The sequence below is a fragment of the Bufo gargarizans genome, chromosome 8 (assembly GCF_014858855.1).
Source record: "Bufo gargarizans isolate SCDJY-AF-19 chromosome 8, ASM1485885v1, whole genome shotgun sequence".
NCBI classification, from domain to species: domain Eukaryota; kingdom Metazoa; phylum Chordata; class Amphibia; order Anura; family Bufonidae; genus Bufo; species Bufo gargarizans.
This window is the reverse complement of record NC_058087.1, coordinates 183,109,677-183,133,081: the sequence shown is the minus strand read 5'-3', so window position 1 is coordinate 183,133,081 and position 23,405 is coordinate 183,109,677. Positions and strand designations below refer to the sequence as shown.

At 45.6% G+C, this 23,405-nt stretch overlaps 1 protein-coding gene across 1 annotated transcript in view; it reads right to left on the bottom strand.

The window, feature by feature from the left end:
- The window catches only part of LOC122945504 (voltage-dependent T-type calcium channel subunit alpha-1H-like), a 201,318-nt gene extending 178,398 nt beyond the window's left edge, over nucleotides 1-22,920 (bottom strand). The window contains exons 1-2 of the mRNA XM_044304567.1: nucleotides 22,534-22,920; nucleotides 19,015-19,328 (exon numbers count right to left, since the gene is read on the bottom strand). Coding sequence (XP_044160502.1) covers nucleotides 19,015-19,313 — 299 coding nt within the window. The 5' untranslated portion in view covers nucleotides 19,314-19,328; nucleotides 22,534-22,920. The remainder of the gene's footprint in view (nucleotides 1-19,014; nucleotides 19,329-22,533) is intronic.
- Nucleotides 22,921-23,405: the final 485 nt, after the last annotated feature.

The window sequence follows — 23,405 nt, the reverse complement described above, 5'->3', positions numbered from 1 at the left end:
GGTCTGTGTGCATGTATATGGCCTCTGTGCACTACCATACAGGCTCTGTGTGCATGTCTATGGCCTCTGTGCCCCCACCATACAGGCTCCATGTGCACGTCTATGGCATCTGTGCACCACCATACATGTTCCGTGTGCACGTCTATGGCCTCTGTGTGCCACCATACAGGCTATGTGTGCACGTCTATTACGTCTATGGCGTCTGTGCACCACCATACAGGCTCAGTGTGCACGTCTATGTCCTCTCTGCACTCTCATACAGGCTCCATGTGCACGTCTATGGTGTCTGTGTACCACCATACAGGCTCCGTGCATGCCTATTGCCTCTGTGCCCCCACCATACAGGCTCCATGTGCACGTCTATGGCCTCTGTGCACCACCATACAGGCTCTGTGTGCACGTCTATCACGTCTATGGCCTCTGTACACCATCATACAGGCTCTGTGTGCACGTCTATGTCCTCTGTGCACCCCCATAGAAGCTCTGTGTGAACACCTATGACCTCTTTGCACCCCCATACCTGTTCCGTGTGCACACCTATGGCCTCTGTGCACCACCATACATGGTCTGTGTGCATGTATATGGCCTCTGTGCACTACCATACAGGCTCTGTGTGCATGTCTATGGCCTCTGTGCCCCACCATACAGGCTCCATGTGCACGTCTATGGCATCTGTGCACCACCATACATGTTCCGTGTGCACGTCTATGGCCTCTGTGTGCCACCATACAGGCTATGTGTGCACGTCTATTACGTCTATGGCGTCTGTGCACCACCATACAGGCTCAGTGTGCACGTCTATGTCCTCTCTGCACTCTCATACAGGCTCCATGTGCACGTCTATGGTGTCTGTGTACCACCATACAGGCTCCGTGTGCATGTCTATGTCCTCTCTGCACTCTCATACATGCTCCTTGTGCACGTCTATGTCCTCTCTGCACTCCCATACATGCTCTTTGTGCACGTCTATGTCCTCTCTGCACTCCCATACATGCTCTTTGTGCACGTCTATGTCCTCTCTGCACTCTCATACATGCTCCTTGTGCACGTCTATGTCCTCTCTGCACCCCCATACATGCTCCTTGTGCACGTCTATGTCCTCTCTGCACTCTCATACATGCTCCTTGTGCACGTCTATGTCCTCTCTGCACTCTCATACATGCTCAGTGTGCACGTCTATGGCCTCTGTGCACCCCCATACCTGCGTTGTGTGCACACTTATGGCCTGTTCTCATGTGAATCACATAAACTTCGTAATTTGCTAAAAAAAAACAAAAAAAACCCCTCAATAATGAAAGAGATGAAGACAGGTGAACGAAACACCATCCTGTCCAATGTGCTACAGATCACAAAACACAAAGCCGGAGGAGGGGTGGACAGAATGGCGTGTTTATGGCTTCTCCTTCATATACTATGGCTTCAAAACAAACAGCAGTCACATAAACCACCCACCACCACATGATGGAATTTACAGGTCTAGTTTTTTTTATACCCTCTGGCACCAAATGTCCAAATGAAATACAGCAGAACCGTCACTTTTTATAACTTTTAATGAACCAGGAGACATGATTGTTATAACTAGCTGAACGGTACAGGCATTCGGCTATCATTTTACGATGGAGATCTTGGAATTGGTAACGTGACTCTTAATCGAACCCGGTGGCTCTCCAGATGCTTAGGAGGTCCATCGGACAGCTATCACTCCTGACTCCCTCACATCTCTCTCGTACACATGCTCGTTCGACACAGCTCAACATGTAAGTGTATTTAAAGGGGAGAGGGGAGAAAGCTGCCAGACACTTCTAGCGGCAGCTTGTCTCTCAGGAGAACAAAAGCATCTTTGCCTGGTGGAGTTGGGAGCTCCCCGAACACTATAAAATGTCGTCCATACCTGCCGTTTCCGGTGGGTTTGGCCGACAATACACTAATGTATATGGAGGCCTTAAGGGTAGACCATCAGTATATGATCAGTAGGCATCTTGCATTACAATGGGAATCACTGAGGGGGGACACAGTGATAATACCTTTTCCTGCTGCTTATTTTGGAGGTCCTGGGGATCAGAATGCACAAACTGACAGCCTATACTCTAAGAAGTCATTATGTCTAACGAGTTGGATCTGGCACCCAACTTTGTCATATGCTGGCTATTCTCATTGCTGGAGTGATCCCACTGGAAAATCTAGACTCGATTATGACCTCTCCGAACGTTATATTGAAATATCTAGACTCGATTATGACCTCTCCGGACTTCCGATTGGAATATCTAGACTTGATTATGAACTCTCTGGACGTCCCATTGGAATATCTAGACTTGATTATGACCTCTCTGGATGTCCTATTGGAATATCTAGACTTGATTATGAACTCTCTGGATGTCCTATTGGAATATCTAGACTCGATTATGACCTCTCCGGACATTACATTGGAATATCTAGACTTGATTATGACCTCTCCAGACGTCCCATTGGAATATCTAGACTCGAATATGACCTCTCCGGACGTCCCATTGGAATATGTAGACTCAATTATGACCTCTCTGGATGTCCCATTGGAATATGTAGACTCAATTATGACCTCTCTGGATGTCCCATTGGAATTTATAGATTTGATAATGACCTCTCTCCAGACGTCCCATTGGAATATGTAGACTCAATTATGACCTCTCTGGACTTCCCATTGGAATATGTAGACTCAATTATGACCTCTCTGGACGTCCCATTGGAATATGTAGACTCAATTATGACCTCTCTGGACGTCCCATTGGAATATGTAGACTCAATTATGACCTCTCTGGATGTCCCATTGGAATTTAGAGATTTGATCATGACCTCTCTCCAGACGTCCCATTGGAATATGTTGACTCAATTATGACCTCTCTGGACTTCCCATTGGAATATGTAGACTCAATTATGACCTCTCTGGACGTCCCATTGGAATATGTAGACTCAATTATGACCTCTCCAGACATCCCATTGGAATATATAGACTCGATTATGACCTCTCTGGACATCCCATTGGAATATCTAGACTTAATTATGACCTATCTGGACCAGTGGTGTGCCCAGGGTGGTCCGCCCCAGGTGCCGGCTCTCACGGGGGTGCCAGGCCCAAGAGCAATGAGTGCTTCCATCAATACAGATGGAAGCGCTCATTAATGGAGCGCTGACGCCCACATACTGCAGCGGGGCATGGGAGCGTATAGTTCCCTGCCTGCCCCACCGCTGATCATGGCCATAGGCTTCAGGCCTAGTAGGCCTGAGGCCTATGCGGTAGTGAAATCCCGGCGCAGGCGTGCGCGATGACATCATCACGTGCGCCTGGGGGTGCCTTCCTCTGCAAGCAAGCGGCTAGACATAGGTGAGGTTTTTTCTTTTATCTGCTAACTTTGGGGGACACAGGAGGACATGTGGGGAAAATATTATGGTGGGATACTGTGTGGGGGCAAATTATTATGGGAGGATTACTATGTGGGGGCAATAATTATGGGAGGGATTACTATGTGGGGGCAAATTACTATATAGGGCAATGTGGGGGAAACTACTGTGTGTGGACAGTGTGGGGGAAACTACTGTGTGGGGGACACTACTGTGTGGGGGCAGTGTGGGAGAAATTACTATATGGGGCAGTGTGGGGGAAATTACTATATGGGGCAGTGTGGGGGAAATTACTATATGGGGCAGAGTGGGGGAAATTACTGTATGGGGCAGTGTGGTGGACACTACTGTAAGGGGGGCAGTGTGGGAGAAATTACTATATGGGGCAGTGTGGGGGAAATTACTGTATGGGGGCAGTGTGGGGGACACTACTGTAAGGGGGGCAGTGTGGGGGAAATTACTGTGTGGGGCAAATTACTATATGGGGGCAGTCTGGGGGAAATTACTGTGTGGGGGCAGTCTGGGGGAAATTACTGTGTGGGGGCAGTGTGGGGAAAATTACAGTGTGGGGGACACTACTGTGTGGGGGCAGTGTGGGGGACAATGCTATATGGGGCAGTGGGGGGGAAATTAATGTGTGTGGGCACAGTGGGGGAAATTACTGTATTGGGGCAGCGTGGGGGGCCTTGCTATTGGGGAGGCACTGTAGGGGCAATTCTATTATTTCTGTGGACACTATACAGGGATTATTACCTGGAGCACAATATAGGGTGTTATTATTACTGGGGGCACTCTAGGGGACGTTATAGCTGCTGTGGACACTATAGGGACATTTGGGGTAATTTATCAAACTGGTGTAAAGTAGAACTGACTTAGTTGCCCAAAGCAGCCAATCAGATTCCACCTTTCATTTTAGACAGCTCTTTTGGAAATCCAGTTGTACTTTACACCAGTTTGATAAATGACCCCAATTATGTCTACTGGGGTCACAAACACCCTAGACACGCCACTGATCTGGACGTCCCATTGGAATATCTAGACTCGATTATGACCTCTCCAGACGCAGAGCTGAATGAATCCTGTTTTATTTTTTTCCTAGCAAGACGATGCAGAACACCACCAGACACTGGGAGCGTTTCATGATTTCCTTTTAATGTCCCTTTTTCATCGTATTTTCTCACGCTTCAAAAGCAGTCTGATGCCTGCTCCTTATTTCACTGTCCTGCATCAGTGGCCACGTTGCGGGCGATTTAGGGGTAAAAAAAGATGTCACGTTTTGAAGGTTCTGTCAGAAGCGGCGTAGATGCTTGTTCATCAGCCAGGAGAAGACTTACCAAGATAAAAAGCTTAGACTGTGACAGAACAGCTGTGGTGCAGGTCGGCCCAACACCTCCTTCCCTCAGATGTGGACTGGGGATAACGCAAACATAATGTCCTATCGGGCCCCGGGCCATATGATGCCTAGACAGCTTTTATTGTCACTCTCTAAATTCAGGTATATCGAATATCATAACAGTCGTATGTACGGCACCCGCTCCTTAATGGTTGCTATTTCCAGACTTTCATCTCCGTTTTGACAAAACGCAACAGTGATTTCAAAGGTTTAGTGTTCGCGGGTCGGTCATAAATCAGCTGTTATGAGAAACATGAGGGCAGATGTTTTGCAAGCCGTCGGCTATGCGTGCACTTATTTATTTTGATGTAGGGTAGGATGGTATAGTGTGACTGACCATTGAGGCATTAGGGGGTGACTGCTCCTTTAACCACTCTTTAAAAGGGTATTCCAACAATAGACATTCATTGGATATTCCCAGGATAAGTCCCAAATGTCTGACAGGTGGTGGACCTATTGGAGAACGGTGTCCCCTAATGTGCCCTTTACAAGCCAGGCTGGTTCCACCGGCTGGTTAGTGGTCCAGAATTTTTAATGCCCTTTGGGGCCTTGGACCAGTCTCAGTTCCAGGAAGAACGGCGCATGAGGATTGTTTTACTTGATTAATATACATTTTAATGGAAATCTAATGTGACTAAAAACGAGCTTCTGTAATAATATAGGATTCTGTACTCCGAGGACTGAATCTTTTGGCATGAGAAATGTCAGAAGCTGAAAGAAAGTGTGTCCTTGATCTTGGCTTTGTTACGTCGCTGAGCAGCAATAGGGTAAAATCTTCTCTTTGTATGTGAAAGAACCATACATAATGTCAAGGTCTTAACAAATCATCTAACAAAACAGTATTTGCCACCTGAGAGGAAACGTCTACGGAGCGGAGAATGGATGAGGAAATGTCAGGGATAGGGGTACAGAGATCAGATAGCTCATGAAAGACGGTACAAAGAGTAAGAATGAAAGAAGGGGAGGGCGGATATAGAAAGAAGAGAGAAAGAATAAAGTGCAGAAGAAAGGGAGGTAAGAAATAACAGAGAAGAAAAAAAAATAACGATAACGAAGAGGGAAAAAAACATGAAAAAGGAGAGAAGGCAACAGAAAGGGAAGAAAGGTAAACGAGGAAGTGATAAAGGAAAGAAAGAAAGAGCAGTGCTTGAGTTGAAAAGGACAATAAGGAAGAAAAGGAAGAAAGAACAGAAAAAGATAGATCAGAAAAAAAAAATTAAGAAAAAGAGAGAATAATAAAAAAAAATACAGGAAATAGTAGAGAAGAAGACCGCAAAAATAAGAGAGGTGACTGAAGAAGTGATAAAGGAAAGAAAGATAGAACAGGAAGGAGAGAGAAGTGTAGGGGAAAGGACAATGAACAGAAGAAAAAGAAAGAATAGAGAAGAAAAAAGTCTGAAAAAGACATGAAATAGGAAGGAAAGAGACAGCAAAGGTAAGAGAGGTGAATGAGGAAGTGAAAAGGAAATAAAGCTAGTACAAGAGGAAAAGAGTGAGGGGAAATGGAGGATGAATAGAAGAAAAGGAAGTGATAGAAACACAAACAGAAAAAGGAAAATGGGTTGGAGATGCAACGAAGAGAATGCGAAGAGAATGGAGGAAAGTAACACAATAGCATAGAAATGAGGACTCAGAAGAAGAGGAATAAGAAAGGAATAGTGAATAATAAGTGAAACTGAGAGAAGAGAAAAGTGAAATAAGAGTAGCAGATCACTGAGGGTGGAAGTGACAGCGGGAAAAGAAAGAGGGAAAGAAAGGAGGTTGCAGGAGAGGTAAAGGTGAGAGGAAGGCAGAGAAGAGATAGAATGGAAATAAAGCATGAGAAGTAGAGGGGCCGAAAAAAAACACAATAAAAGGGAGATAAAAAGTGATCAGCTTAAAATAAAGAGAACAAAGGAGAAGAGGAAACTAAAAGGAAGAGATAAAGAAACTAAAAGGAAGAGATAAAGAATAAGGCAGAGACTGGGTGTGATAATATCTACAAGCTTCTAGTCTACGTATTGCCATAAGATCTACTCTGAAAAATGCAGAAGATCCAACATGTATTTCCCCAGAGGACCTGCAGCAGATATCTGATATCCATGGAGGTTTTTCCTCACTGTAAGTGGATGTGGCTGCGGAAAACTCAATCACTTGATTTGATGCGGACATTGGTATGGATTCTGTGAAATACTCAGAGAGAACTTAGAGTAAGGTAAGGAGATAACCTACAGTGAAGAGAAACGGAAGAAAGAAGATACGACAGCAAGAAAGGCGTTTAGAGGAACATTGGAGAGAAAGGACACAACAAGAACAGAAGAAGAGCCACGATAGAAGATGAGAGGAGAAGAAGATGTAAGATGAAGAGAGAAAAGGAAGTAATGGAGAGAAGAAAAGGCGAGGAAGTAATGAGAGGAGGAGAAAGTGAGGAGGTAACACGTAGAGCAGAAGGGGAGAAAACGTCAAGGAGAGAAGGAGGGGAAGAAGTAAATAAGGAGAGGGTAGGTGAGGAAGTAGAGGAGACATGCAAATGAGAAAATACTGAAGAAAGTGAGAGGAGAAGCACAGAAGAGATTAAGAGAGGAGGAAGTAACATGGAGAGCCAGAAGCGAGGAAGAGGGGATGAGTAGCAAGAAGAGGAGGAGGGAGGAAGTAACAAGGAGAGGAGGGGAAGAAGTAACAATTAGAGGGGGAACTGAGTAAGTAATGGGGAGAAAAGGAGGCAAGGAAATACCAAAGAAAGGAAGATCAGAGGAATAAACAATAAGAATAAGAGGTGAGGAAAAAATAAGGACTGGAAGAACAGAGACTGTAATAATTAGGGAAGAAGGAAGTGAGGAAGTAACAAAGAAAGGAAAAAGTAATGAGGCAACAAAAAGAATAAGAGCTGAGGAGGTAACTAGGAGTATAAAATGTAAGTATCAAAGAGAGGAAAAGACAGAACCGTGGCGGTCTTGACTCCCAGCAGTTCAAGTGAAGTGGAAAATTTGGGTCATTTGACAATACAGACGCTAAAATGGGCCACATTATGGTTGCCTGAATGCAGCCTTAAAGCGGTTGTCTCCCTTCAGTAAATAGAATGGTAATACAAGGTACTTCCTAATGTATTGTGATTGTCTATATTGTCTCCTTTGCTGGCTGGATTCATTTTCCATTATATTACACACAGCTCGTATCCAGGGGTTATGACCACCCTGCAATCCAGCAGCAGTGGTCGTGCTTGCACACTATAGGAAAAAGCACTGGACGCTCTGATGGCCGGGACCATGGGAGTGCGCACAGGCACGCATGCGCAGCATCTCTCCTCCTAAACTCTAGATACGAGCAGTGTACAATGCAATAGATAAAATGAATCAGGGAAAGGAGGCAATATGGAGAATCACAATACATTAGTAAGTGCCTTGTACTAACTTTCTCTACATGACAAATGCCATTTGCTGAAGTTAGACTACCCCTTTAAGTGTAAGACGCCTATCTGAAGGAGGCCTTACACAGTAAATTCTGGAAGCTGTCGTATACAGTTCTAGGTGAATTTCCCAATTATGGATGCTTGACAACCACCACCCAAGGGACTCTGCTACATATGCACTAACAAGACCCCCCCTCTGAACGCTGTAAAAGTCGGTAGTGCATGATCTGCACATATGACTCAGTGGATGACTCTCTGCAGTAATCAACCCACTTCTCTGCTTTTGTTTGGAGGCCCAGCACCCGCATCAGCCCAGGTGCAAGCTTCCAGTCCTGGCGGTGTGCTTGCTCAGACACCGGCATCCATCACAGATACAGGGTATAAATGCTTATTGCAAGTTGTTTAAAGGGGTTTATCTGCATCGATATATCACCCTAATTGCCCAGCCAGGGAAGGAAGGGAGATGTCAGCGTGCAAACAGCACGTATGTTTAAACAATCAGGGCATTGCAAATGGTTGGGTGCTGGGGAACGCTGGTGGAAGGTGTGCAAATATCAGATCCATCAGGAGCCAGGCTCAGCTCGTGTTTGCTCTGAAGAAGACAAGATGCACAAACCACTGTACACTAATAATACTCATATAAAAGAGGCAGGAGGCCAGGGAACCAGTGACAACCTTATACTGGGACTACACCTGTGATCCATCCAAATCTATGGATATGAAGGAAGATGCTGAAGGTTTACATTATCGCCCGAGCACTTGGGGTACAGGCATACTTGACAACTTTTAGCAGTAGGCCCCTGGGAGGTGCCTGACTGCGGTACGCCGCCATGTTTCTTCAGGGCAAGGACAATCCCTTTTTTTTTTAGGCCCTGTCTGTTTCTCAGAAAGTTTTGACAGGAAGGAAATGCTATCTGTCGGTACCTATATCATTTATAGGGAGAGACAGGGAGGCAGTACTATCTGTACCAATATCATTTACAGGGAGGCAGTACTATCTGTACCTACATCATTTACAGGGAGAGACAGGGCGGCAGTACTATCTGTATCTACATCATTTACAAAGAGAGACAGGGAGGCAGTACTATCTGTACCAACATCATTTACAGGGAGAGACACAGGGAGGCAGTACTATCTGTATCTACATCATTTACAAAGAGAGACAGGGAGGCAGTACTATCTGTACCAACATCATTTACAGGGAGAGACACAGGGAGGCAGTACTATTTTTACCTACATCATTTACAGGGAGAGACAGGGAGGCAGTACTATCTGTACCAATATCATTTATAGGGCGGCAGTACTATCTGTACCTACATTATTTACAGGGAGAGACAAGGAGGCAGTACTATCTGTACCAATATCATTTATAGGAAGGCAGTACTATCTGTACCTACATCATTTACAGGGAGAGACAGGGAGGCAGTACTATCTGTACCTACATCATTTACAGGGAAAGACAGGGAGGCAGTACTATCTGTACCTACATCATTTACAGGGAGAGACACAGGGAGGCAGTACTATCTGTACCTACATCATTTACAGGGAGAGACACAGGGAGGCAGTACTATCTGTACCTACATCATTTACAAGGAGAGACAGAAAGGCAGTGCTATCTGTACTGACATCAATTACAGGGAGAGACAGGGAGGCAGTACTATCTGTACCTACATCATTTACAGAGAGAGACAGGGAGGTAGTACTATCTGTACCTACATCATTTACAGAGAGAGACAGGTAGGCAGTACTATCTGTACCTACATCATTTACAGGGAGAGACACAGGTAGGCAGTACTGTCTGTACCTACATCATTTACAGAGAGAGACAGGGAGGCAGTACTGTCTGTACCTACATCATTTACAGAGAGAGACACAGGTAGGCAGTACTGTCTGTACCTACATCATTTACAGAGAGAGACAGGGAGGCAGTACTGTCTGTACCTACATCATTTACAGAGAGAGACAGGGAGGCAGTACAATTTGTACCAACATAATTTACAGAGAGAGACAGGGAGGCAGTACTATCTGTACCTACATCACTTACAGAGAGAGAGAGAGAGAGAAAAAAAGAAAGAGAGAGAGAGAGAGAGAGAGAGAGACAGGGAGGCAGTACTATCTGTGCCAACATAATTTACAGAGAGAGACAGGGAGGCAGTACTATCTGTACCTACATCACTTACAGAGAGAGAGCGAGAGAGAGAGAGACAGGGAGGCAGTACTATCTGTACCAACATCATTTACAGGGAGAGACAGGGAGGCAGTACTATCTGTACCTACATCACTTACACAGAGAGAGAGAGACAGGGAGGCAGTACTATCTGTACCAACATTATTTACAGGGAGAGACAGGGAGGCAGTACTATCTGTAACCTAAGCTCAGAGATAGTGGTCCTCTTGCTGTCACAGGGCCTGTTGCTACATAATAACCTCCAACCATTATAGGTGCCATATAGTGACGTCACAATGCCTCTGCACCGCGGGTTCATCTCTGTCAGGGCAGCAGCTCTGGCGCTCCTGCAGCTTGAAGCATTTTGCAGTGTTTGCGGAGTGTCAGACTACTGTCTGTTGTGTGCAGCTGTCAGAGGACGACATAAGGTGCCATGTTCTCATCAAACACTCCAGATTCATCCTATAGTGAAATGTCGCCTTTTTCAGCTGTTTCTTCCAAGGCTGGATTTATATATGAACTTTTAAGTGCAAAAGCAGACGCTCTATAAAGACTAGAAGGTAAAGCACAACGTGCCTCTACGGGAGGGCGCCTCTAGTGGCCAAATGGTTAAACGACTTTATATTCCACAGCAAAACTTTGCAATGAAAAGAACCTTCAGATACATTGAAGCCTCTTATTTAGTGAGAAATGGTCTTAAAAACACAATCTTATGCCAATTCAACCACTCGAGGTGTTTTTGTCATCCTCAATGCCACCGCGCCAACCCCAGGAACGAAAGCTAAACCAGACCTGACAGCAGCACTTATGCTGCAAAACAAGTCGTCTCTGCCTGCCGCGTAATGTATTCTGGAAGACAATGAGAAAGGTCTGCAAAATGTGCGCTTGTAAGTATTGCATGGGCCATGATATCACTGAGGCACAAGGCACGGAGGTTCTCATACCTAAGCGTATCTCATAACATAGGATATTAGGTCATATTCAGTAAACCATGTTAATGAATATTTACTACTAGTCCCAAACCCAATTGTAAAAATAAAATAAAACGCCCAGTCTTGTGGATTTTTGGGACTGTTTTTGACCCCATGAAAGCAGCTAGGTAGTCTATGAGGAGCCAGGGCTTGTTCACTTATAATCGGCAGAGTATCAGACCACCTTCAAACAGCAAGAGGTACAGGTCATCCTAAAACAGTGGGAAGTTGTAGCCACCCTGAAACAGCAAGAGGAACAAGCCACTCTAAAAAAGCTTGTGCTCTGGCCACCGTAAAACAGCAAAATGTACAGGCCATCTTCAATCAGCAAGCGGTTCACACCACTCTAAAACAGTAAGAGGAACAGGCCATCCTAAAATAACCTAAGAATTTGGCTATTCAAAAACAGTGAGACGTTCTAGTCCTCCTGAAACAACAAGCCAACTGAAAACAGCAAGAGGTTCAGCCTACAATAAACTGTGAGAGGATCTGGCCACTGTAAAATAGCAAGCGGTCCAGACCACCCTAAAGTAGTGGAAAGTTCTGGCCACCATAAAATAGTAAGAGGTTTAGGCCACACTAAAACAACGAGAGGCCCAGTCTATCCTAACACAGTGAGACATTCTGATCACCCTAAAGCCAGTGAGAAGTTCTGGCCATCCTAAAACAGCGAGAAGTTCTGGCCACCCTAAGCCAATGTGAGGTTTTGGCCATCCTAAAACAGTGAGATGTTTTGGCCACCCTAAGCCAATGTGAGGTTTTGGCCATCCTAAAACAGTAAGAGGTTCATGCTACCTTAAAATAACAAGAGGTTCAGGCCACCCTAAAACAATGAGAGGTTCTGACTACAAAAGGTCCATGCAACACCAAAAGAGCAAAAGCCGGTACGGACCACCCTAAACTAGCAAGAGGTTCTGGCCATCCTAGAACATCAAGATGGTCAGACCACCCTAAAACAGCTTTCTACTCTTTACATGGAACTACAATGGGGTAGGAGGGCAACGAGCACTGGTTGATCAAGTACTAGGAGGGTGAGGTATGACGCACCAGCAGGGGCCTTCTCTTTGTAATGGAAAAGCTCCCAGATGTTCACGCGACCATAAAACAGAAAAAATTTCAGGCCACCCTATAACACTCAGCGGTACAGGCCACTGTATGGGAAGGGTATGGGAGGGCAACAAGCTCCAGTCGCTCCAGTCCTAAAATAGTTGGGCCCCTTTTGTCTTTTTGCTATGGGCCCCTAGGCTGTAAGTCCCCTTTACCAATATAGGAAACAATCAAGTAGCATGTCAACATCCAGAACAGCTTATACATTTTTTTGCAAAAGTTGGAGATGACCCACTGAGGACCTCCAAGAAATTATAATCTAGAAGGTCCACTGGTCCCAGATCGTTGAATTTTACAGAATCTTGCTTTATTAAAAAAAAAATTAAATATTTTTTGAAACAGGAATTATTTCATAGTTTGTCATATGGGGAGCCCCCCCTAAGATGTTTCCTATACTTTCCCATGTTTATGGAGGCCCTGTGGTCGCTGTCCTGAGTGGGGTCTCTTCATGGTTGATCCTCACACAGGCCTCCCGAGCAGCTGCATCTTTTTGCTTTGAAATCAGATCCGTCCCTCAGAGTCAGGAACGTGTGGATTATTTAGGCTTCTGGGGACGAGTATTAGATCCTTTCACCGCTGTTGGGACCAGCTGGGCACATGGTCGTGACAAGCTGGGCGAAGCAAGTGTCCAACAGGTGAGACCAGAATCAGTAAGGCTCCCGGAGAAGCTAAAGCCAAGATGCCTGCCACAAAATTTTTGATTTAGAGTGCTTGCCCTTAGGTAACTGAGGAAAGGTTGTCTCCCAACTTTCCAAAAACCCTAAATCGCATACAGTCACACAATGCATATTTCTATACCATTGAGGTGGAAGGAAAAGCTTAGTGATAAGCCCTGGATGGCTGCTGTAGGTAGGTGGTCACCTGGGAAGGAGAGGACAATGCAAGGCCATCTCCGTCTTCCATCTCACACTCAAGGAAGATGTGATACAAGGAGTTGCTTGTTCAGGTCCTCGCACTGTGGTCCTACTTGTGGCATCATGGAATGACCGCTCGTTTGGCGGGCTATTTTTTATTTTTTTTAGAAAGTGGCCCTAAGCAACAAGCAAAGTAAGGTTCCCCTCAGTTTCCATTTTAAGACATTTTTTCTTGTACTGTCATATCCCATAAAACCGCCATAGAGTGCTAATGTAATACTCATATACAGCACACATAATACCACACTGTAATGATCCAATAATATAAAGTATCCAAATAATTCTTCCTTAAAAAAGCTCACATCACTGCCATATACTCCAAAGTTTTTACATAATACCGCCATATACTGTATAATTCTCACATAATATTACCATATAGTTCTCACACAATACTACCATATAGTTCTGGCACAATTCTTCCATAAAGTTCTCACATAATACTACCTTACACTGTAGTTCTCATATAATACTACCATATAGTTCTGGTATAATACATCCATATGTTTTTCACACAATACTACCATATAGTTCTGGTATGATACATCCATATAGTCTTACATAATACTACCTTAGGCCTCATGCACACGACCGTATGTGTTTTGGCGTCCGTATGGCATCCGTTTTTTTTGCGGATCCATTGTAATAATGCCTATCCTTGTCCGCAAACTAGAAAAAAAAAAATAGGGCAAGCACTATTTTTGTTGCGGGGCTACAGAATGGACATACTGATGCGGACAGCACATGGTTGAAATGAATGGGTCCGCATCCCATCAGCAAAATAACTGAACGCACAAGAAAGCAAAATACGGTCATGTGCATGTAGCCTTAGGCCTCTTTCACCCGACCGTATGGCTTTTTCAGTGTTTTGCGGGCCGTTTTTTCCGGATCTGTTGCTCCATTTTTTGTTTCGGTTCCGTTTTTCCGTTTGGCATGACGGGGTATTGGTTATATTTTGCTCGCCCCTACTACAACTACCTGCTCTCACCTGTTCAGCCCACACAATATACCAATACACCCAACCATCCCAAAAAGACTCGGACACCTGTTGGAATGTATTGGCCACAGCAGCCGTTTATTAATATAAATACAAACATAACATAAACCATGAAAAATTCCCAACAATGACTCCTCCTAACGGGGGAGGTCCTTGGAGCCCACAAACCCCCCAGCTGCTGACCCGGGGTGAGCCATTTTGCCTCCAGCCGTGACCCCCAGCTCGGAAGCACCACAGAATGGCCCCCCCCCCCTCAACAGGGCCACCATGGGAGTCCAGCCCCAACCGTGGGGGCCCTCCCAATGTCCTCCAGTTCCACCGTAACCAACTCCAAGGACCCCCCACTGCCAACGCCACTGTGACAAGACCGATCCATTCTTCACATGCACACATCGCCTCGCGCGCCCCCCCCCCCAGCCAAACTTAAAAGGGAGGGTGGGAGGGAGCTTTCTCAGGTAACCAAAATGGCTACCGTCCACTTTCCCCCTACTCTATTTAACCCCTACACCCCTCCCCTCCTGCTCAAACCCACCAATACGACCCTCCTGCATCCACCCCACCCCCTGCTACCCCAATCCTAATCTCCCTGGGGCTCCCTAACCAAACCCCCCGTCATGTGGGCCTACCCTTAGGGGCCCCCCTTTTCTCCCCCCCTTCCAGTCCGGCCATTTCCTATACAGTATACAGTAATTACATAGAAAAGAATGGGCTGGGCATAAAAAAAATTTCAATAGATGGTTCCGCAAAAACGGAACGGATACGGAAGACATACGGATGCATTTCAGTATGTGTTCAGTTTTTTTTGCGGACCCATTGACTTGAATGGAGCCACGGAACGTGATTTGCGGACAATAATAGGACAAGGCTCAAAATGTAGCGGAACGGAAATGCAGACATACGGAAACGGAATGCTCACGGAGTACATTCAGTATTTTTTTGCGAACCCATAGAAATGAATGGTTCTGTATACGGACCGTATACAGAATGCAATAAACGGCCCGTATATGGAACGCAAACAAACGTTCGTGTGAACGAGCCCTTATACTGTAGTTTCTCACACAATACGACCATATAGTTCTAGTATAATATGACCATATAGTTCTAGTATAATATGACCATATAGTTCTAGTATAATATGACCATATAGTTCTCACATAATACTACCTTACACTGTAGTTTTCATATAATACTACCATATAGTTCTCACATAATACTACCTTACACTGTAGTTTTCATATAATACTACCATATAGTTCTCACATAATACTACCTTACACTGTAGTTCTCACATAATACTACCATATAGTTCTCACATAATACTGCCATATAGTTCTCACATAATACTGCCATATAGTTCTCACATAATACTACCTTACACTGTAGTTTTCATATAATACTACCATATAGTTCTCGTATAATACTAAAATTGAATTATCCAATACTACAAAGTTGTTAGTTTTCTCCTCGAGCTCCCATCCTCGGAGGTCCTGGAGAATCAGGGGCCCCGGGCAACTTTGCAGTGGGACCAAATTAACGCCTACTCCGGCCAAAGGTACTGCTACTGCGGCTTCACAGTTTGGGGGTCCCTAACAGACAGCGCCTCTTATCTCAGCTTCCTAGATTGGACAATGCAGTGCCCCACGTGTAGCTATGATCTAAGTGACGGTATGTGGCAGGCAATCGGTGCAGCAGGTCACACGACACATATTTAAGTCAATACCAATCATCGCCACAAGCAATTTCCATTGACTTCTATGGTGAGCAGAACAATGTCAATGACTGCGTACTAGAGACGTAATGTAACTAATGTACTGTATGCCCCTCCATTAGTCACTGCGGGTTACTGTCCTCTGCTGCCCCCCCAGAATCAACCCTTGCTGTCAGCTATAAACTTGGCAGAAACTTAATTGCCATCTTCCATCGGGCTGCAATGGTTGTTGCAATGCAAGTCTATTGGACTTACAATGCAATGGCAGCATGTGCTGTCAGCAGGCTCCAGGTATAACCTCTGCATCATGTATTTTGCTGCTGGTCTAGTGCCAACCCCGGCACAGCATGCCATGCATACCACCGTGCGCCCCCCCCCCTAGAGAAAGGGGACCCAATCCAGGGGGGTCTCATCCCTTAGTTGTGGTTTCCACAAGTGCTACAGTGTTACAAGAGAAGTGAAAATGGGAGGGGGGCAGCAGAACCTCCTGTTTCCTGCTGGTGTCAAGCAGCTGCTGAAAGGCGCCTTCATTTTTATCATGGCGACAGATATCCTCTCTCCACCCGGCCTGTTTCCCAGAGTCCCCCAGGACTGATCCCGCCTGACACTCTCGCTTTCACACACGTCGCCAGGACAGGATGGAGAAAACAGGATCTGCCAGAAGAAGGGGAATGGGGTCTTTGCATGCAAAGTCTGGATCAGGACAGGCCATCAATCAGCGCAGACGTTTCCTGGACTTCGTGAAGCAGACAGGCAAACAGTCCATCCATGTGTATAAAAGACAGCGCTCTATATACAATCCCCGCGCGTGCTCCTTCCTGGCCTCCGCGAGACGCTGCAGAGTATCGCTGAACTCTTCCCTGTACCCCGCCGCCGTCCGGTGCTGGCTGTTGCCTAATATGGCGATATGGGCACCGTATAGTTAATGATGTCACGCTGTTTAAAGGGGCAGGGGAGACGGCATGGTTAATGGCGTACAGCGTCCCTCTCCCGGAGCGCGCGCCAGCCATGGCTAACACAATTAGGAAGCTGCAGGGACACGCTCTTACTAAATCACTCTCATATAATGGAAAAAGTTGTCCCTCCCGCAGCCTCTTATATACAAGGCATCGTCCGGAGAGTTATGATCGGCCTCCGCGCTGTTTGCATGACATTCATTATCTCCTGGTGATTACCAGGGCTATGCGCAGTTAAAATACCCCGCCGTTGCCGGTTCAGCTGACTGCGTGTGGTACGGCCCAGCGTTCAGCCACCGTGACGTCCGTATGTAATATATCTATACGTGCAGGGGAGGGGATAACGCTCAGCCTCCGCAGCAATGATGGGGATAAGAATCTCTAGAGAAGCTTCTTGACAATAGGTGGTTGGTTACGTTTGAGTCTGTTATGCGTAGCAGAGCCGGGTTTGTCGTTTGGTGGTGAACCTGCTCAGTTAGGTTCTCTTAGAGCAGGGATCAGCAACCCTCGGCACTCCAGCTGTTGTGGAACTACAAGCCCCAGAATGCTCTGTGTATTTCTATAGGTGTTAAGAGAACAGTCCAGTAGACGTGCATGCTGGGAGTTGTAGTTTCAAAACAGCCAGAGGTTGCTGACATCTGTCTTAAGGCATTGACAATGCAATGGCAAATGACAAATCCAGCTCTGCTGTATATAGTAGAATACAATCAGGGCGACAAGATTGCCCTATGAAGCGCAGTTTATGGGTCCAGTCACACGTCCGTGGTGTACTGCGGATCCGCAATACACTCGGCCGGCATACCCATAGAAATGCCTATTCTTGTCCGCAATTGCTTTATGTTCTATTTTTTTCCGGAGCCGCGGACAGTAAGATGGGCGGCACGCTCCGGAGATTCGGATGCGGACAGCACACTGTGTGCTGTCTGCATCCATTCCTGCCCCATAGAGAATGAATGGGTCCGCACCCGTTACGCACAATTGCGGACGTCTGAATGGAGCCTAATAGCGGTATCTTATCATATGAACACCGTGTCAACAAAAAGGACTCCTGAAACTGTGGAGCCAGGGAGATAGATAGATAGATAGATAGATATGAGAGATAGATAGATATTAGAGATAGATAGATAGATAGATAGATAGATAGATAGATATGAGATATATAGATAGATAGATAGATAGATAGGAGATCAATAGGTGGATGGATAGATAGGGAGAGATAGATATGAGATATTGATAGATAAAATAGATACGTAGAAAGAAAGAAAGGTAAATAGATTATAAGAGATAGATAGATAAATTAAAATCATTTGGAGTCACACAATCTCTGCTATCCTTGGGCACTGTCCTTCTCATTCTCCCATAAATCCAGTCCTATCGACCTAGGACTCTCACACATCAAAGAACCCACAAGGTCAACCCATTGAAGAACAGGACACGTCTGATCTCAACAAGTTTGTTCCACATCTCTTCAAAAACATCACCACAAAGCACAAAACCTAAAAAAGATCCAATGTAAAGGAGCAGGACTCTGACTGCCATCCTCATAAAGCCGTGCGGAACACTAAGCCCTCTCCCAAGGAGGTCACCATCAACCTTCTACTCTTTTCCAACCATAAAAGAGCATGGTTTCCCAGATATTTTGTCTCGGAATGACTTTCGTTTCTCATCATCCCAGATGTAGCAGGTCTGAGTTTGTCACTGGGTATATCTTGTGTACTGAAAACATACTGCATTATCTTGTTTCAGAGAGCTATCACAATGCGAGGAGGAATGCAGCTTCCAGGAGTTAAAAGACAAATTCAGCTCTGCTGCATCTGTTTTTCGACTTGAAGGCCCTAAGCAGTCATCATGCTCCCCCTGTTGGAAACCCTGTTCCTTCAGCATAAACTTCGATCCAAGGAAAGCGTAAGCAACTTTAATGCAGGCAAATTAGAGAAACTGTATCATCATCATTAACACCATCCTTCCTACCAGGACCCTCCTCCTACATGAGAGGACGAGGGATGTTGGAGAACGTTAGAGAATTTCCAGGAAAGGATATGGGTTACAGACCAGTCGAAGACACCAGCTGCGTGGACGGGTGGTTTGTTTAAGACAGAAGAATACAGTGGGAGCCAACGCTGGGTACGGGACCTGTTCACCTTCCTCAGAGCCCTGACCTTGTTCCCGACTTCTGCTTGAAGATTCCCCTGAGCCCAAACTTCCCAGAGCTGATTTTTCTGCACTTCCCCCATCCTCTTCTTCTCCGGGATCCCCCGCCGGTGGCATGGGGGGTATAGGAACCCTGATATCATCTCCGGCCAGCGGCTGGAAAGGTTCTCTTCTCTCGCCATCAGTCATGATAGCAAACGGCACCTGAAGAAGAAGAGCACAAGAGATCATTTAGGTCTTTAGGGTGATCAGAGAGACAACACAATGGTCAGCAGAAGACTCATCCACCTCATTTGTCTTCAATAAATTAGTCATCATCTCTACCAACCAAAGAACATCTCATCTAAAAATCACCTAGAGTGATTGAGGCGTCTTCTTCTGTCAAATTTCTTTGTCAGATCACATTCTTGAAAAGCTGGAGCATAAGCAATATGGAGACCATTCCCCCAACCAGAATGGGTTATGACCCAACTTTTCTGAAGGGCAAATCTTCTTCGGTATAACGAGGCAGATTTGCCATTCAGGAGTGGACATCTTAAAGGACCTATATCTATATGGGTCATCACCCATGCTGATATCTATAAACAAGGGCTGAAAGGAACAGTGAGAAGACTTTAGACAAAAAGACTGACTTGTTTTAATTGTAGGGTAAAGGACTCTTCAAGGTTCTTCATGTTTGATTGATGGACATGTCCAAAATGAAGGTTCTTAGATCATATTGGAGTAGAATGTAGACTCTAGAGGAGATTTTATGAATGGGGTGTTGGTAATTCACACCGTATATCACAATCCCATGTTGTAGGTGAGGGGTCAATGATTTTATCAAGTCAAAGTTTCTAAAAAACCTTGGTCCACACTTCCCCAATGTGAAGAACTCTCAGTTCTCTCAAGAGGAACCTGGAATATCCTAAACAGATCTCCACAATGGGGTTCTGTATGTTTGGTGGACGTGTCCTAAAAGGTGGTTCTTGGATCATATTGAGTCAGAATCTAGACTTTGGAGGATACATTATGAATGGGGTGGGGATAATTCACACCATATATCACCATCCCATGTTCTAGGGGAAGGGTCAATGATTCTATCAAGCCCAGTTTTCTAAAAAATGTGGTCCACACTTCCACAATTTGAAGAGTTCTGAGCTCTCCCAAGAGGAACCTGGAATATCTTACAAATATGTCCAAAAAGGACACTGAGCAACCGAGAAAATCCAAGAAGATGGGTAGGAAGTGTCAATCAAATACAGAATAGAGACATCATAGCAAGAAGAATTGCAAATTTCAAGGAAGACAAGGACGGGAGGAAAACAATGGGCGAGATTATTGAGGAAGAGACGGATCTTGCAGCTGAGATAGAAGAATTGGGAGAAGTGCCTGTGATGTAATAAGGAATTAGGGTGTTATAATAGGTCACTCTCGCTAAACACAGATGTCCACTTGTGTCCTCAATGACTAGTAATTCAAGCAAGTTCACTCTTCACCTGAAGATGATTTCTACATGACAAAAAGAAAAGTATCTGAAGCTCTTTGTCTGGCAGCGGGCACTCCCTAATACTCATCCCAGTTGCCTGCCTGGCAGGACCACCTTCTACTTCGGCAAACATCTATAAAAATGTGATCATTCCCTCTAAAGAGCCTTGACCATATGGTGGCCCTTAAAGGGCATAGCCCTATGAACTACATACAAACCCCACACCCTATTTAGAGGCTGCAGGACCCAGAATATAGACTTTGCTACAGTGTGCATCACACGAGGGACATGTATACAGTCTCTCCATATATTATCCAGTATCTTTCCTCGGACAGAGACAATGTGCAATGTATACAAAGAATATCCATGTGAAATATGAATATACAGAGTAGCATATACAAGGTGTAGATGATCTATGGGCAGATGCAAGGCAGAGTGTATACCTGTGCACATAATCGAGTCACATATTTGTAATGACCCTATAGATCACATAGTGTATGCTGTCTGAAGAGCGGTGAGTATGCGCAGGCGAGCAATGTAATGTATACAGTTTACAGACAGTCAATGTACAGTAGACACATATTATACATACAATATATCCCAAGCTGCTTTCGCCATTGCCCTGTTATTTGAAGGCTTATAATGATTGCATTTGCTTGTGCCCAAATTAGGAAGAGACGTGTTTGTGAAAAGTGAAAAAACAGGCAGAAGACTTGAGCAGGCTGGGGATAGGGAATTGGTTCCTGATGTGTCTTGCTGGGGTATAACATATGTGCATGTTAAATAAGTTAACTTAAGCCTTACTTAAAATCCCTCCATCCCCCCTCCAGACCCTACCACTTACTGGAAATGATGAGGCTCTATAAACCAATTAATACCAACTGCCCCCCCCCCCTTCCTTACACAATTACAAGATACAATGTATCAGCCCCCACAGGCAACATTGTATCTTCTGCATTGTCTAAAGCAACATTAATAAATGTTAACGGAGCATGCTCTGTCCCAAATTATGCACAGTGTGCCAGGTGCCCCCCCCACATGCCAATACTTAGGTGCCACCCAGCACCATGGGTGTTAAAGGACCTTGCCCACCCTTCCAAATCTAAGATGGTAAACCAAATACTTAGGTGCCACCTAGCACCATGGGTGTAAGAGGACTTTGCCCACCCTTCCAAATCTAAGATGGTAAACCAAATACTTAGGTGCCACCCAGCACCATGGGTGTAAAAGGAACTTGCCCACCCTTCCAAATCTAAAGCCCCTGGTGATGGTAAACCAAACACTTAAGTGCCACCCAGCATCAATGGTGTAAAAGGACCTCACCCATCCTTGCAGATCTTCAGCTCATGGTGGCGGTAAACCAAATACTTAGGTGCCACTCAGCGCCATGGGTGTAAAAGGATATGACCCATCCTACCAGATCTACAGCTCCTAGTGATGGTAAACCAAACACTTAGGTGCCACCCAGCACCATGGGTGTAAAAGGACATCACCCATCCTGTCAGATCTTCAGCTCATGGTGATGGTAGACCAAACACTTAGGTGCCACCCAGCTTCAGAAGAGTTAAATGGTTATATCTTGCTTGTTACTGCCATAGCACTTGAAGATGGCAACCTAAACACAGATGCCGGCCAACCCACCTTCTAGTCCCATGATGATGGTAACCCATACACTTAGGTGCCACATGGACCTATGAGGGTTAAAAGACCCAACCCACCCTATTAGCCCCACAGGACTTAGCAAAACAGGTGTCACCTGGCACCACTAGGGTTAAAATGAGCAAGCCATCTTCTTAGTTGTAAGGCACATGCTGATGGTAACCCACACACTGTGGTGCCTGATGTGTCTTCTGTAGAACTTACAATGGAGGGCATAACACAGGACCTCCTCTACCCAAAGCAAGTTACTGAGCCCATATGGTGCCCATCATGCCCCCTTACCTTAATTTAACGGATTCCTGGCTTCCCAAAAGCATAGCTCACCTCCACTTTACATGAACGCCCAAAGTAATAATGATGGGGATGGAGGAAGGGGTGAAAGGTCCCCCCCTGAGCTCCAAGTAAAGGGGTATATCCAGAGATTGTAGGGGCTCCAGGTGGGATGTAATGGGCAGGGTGGTGCCTTGATGAGTAAAATCCAGGGTTTGGTAGATCCAGCACAATCCAAAAAGGTTCTTCTGCTTGATCCAAGGGGTGGGTTCTGGTGCTGATGCTGGGGGTCTTAGATCCTGCTACCAGGGGGTCTCTTGGAGTTCAAGCTCCTTGCAGTAGGGAGAGCATTCACTCCTCATCCCAGCAAAGCCTTAACAGAACTGAGCAGGAAACTTGTACTCATGTACCAGGAGGGAGGAGAGAAAGCACAACTAGAGATGAGGGAGGGAGAGGAGGAGTGGAGGAGAACCAGGGGGAGGAGGAGGAGGAGGGTGGACACAGAGGAGCAGGGACAGGAGGAGGAGGATGGAGAGGTGCAGGACACCTCTGATCCCTGCATGGAGGTGACAACTAGGGACTAAACCCTCCCCCACCTCACCCCAACCAGACTGCCTGCCTCTCACCCCCCAGGGGGGGCTCAAGTGAAAGCACCTGTTCTCACATCGTCTCATCATCCCCTAAAGGTGAAGGCAGCTGGGGACTGTCACCGTGCAGACACATGTGCCACCCAGGACTACGATCCTCATCCATAGGGAGCTGCATGTGTCTATGAGAGGCTGGGAATTGTCACAGCCTGAGGGTGCAGCCTATGGGAGCATGCATCACACATGTCATCATCATTATCATACATATCATCATTATACATGTCATCATCATCATAA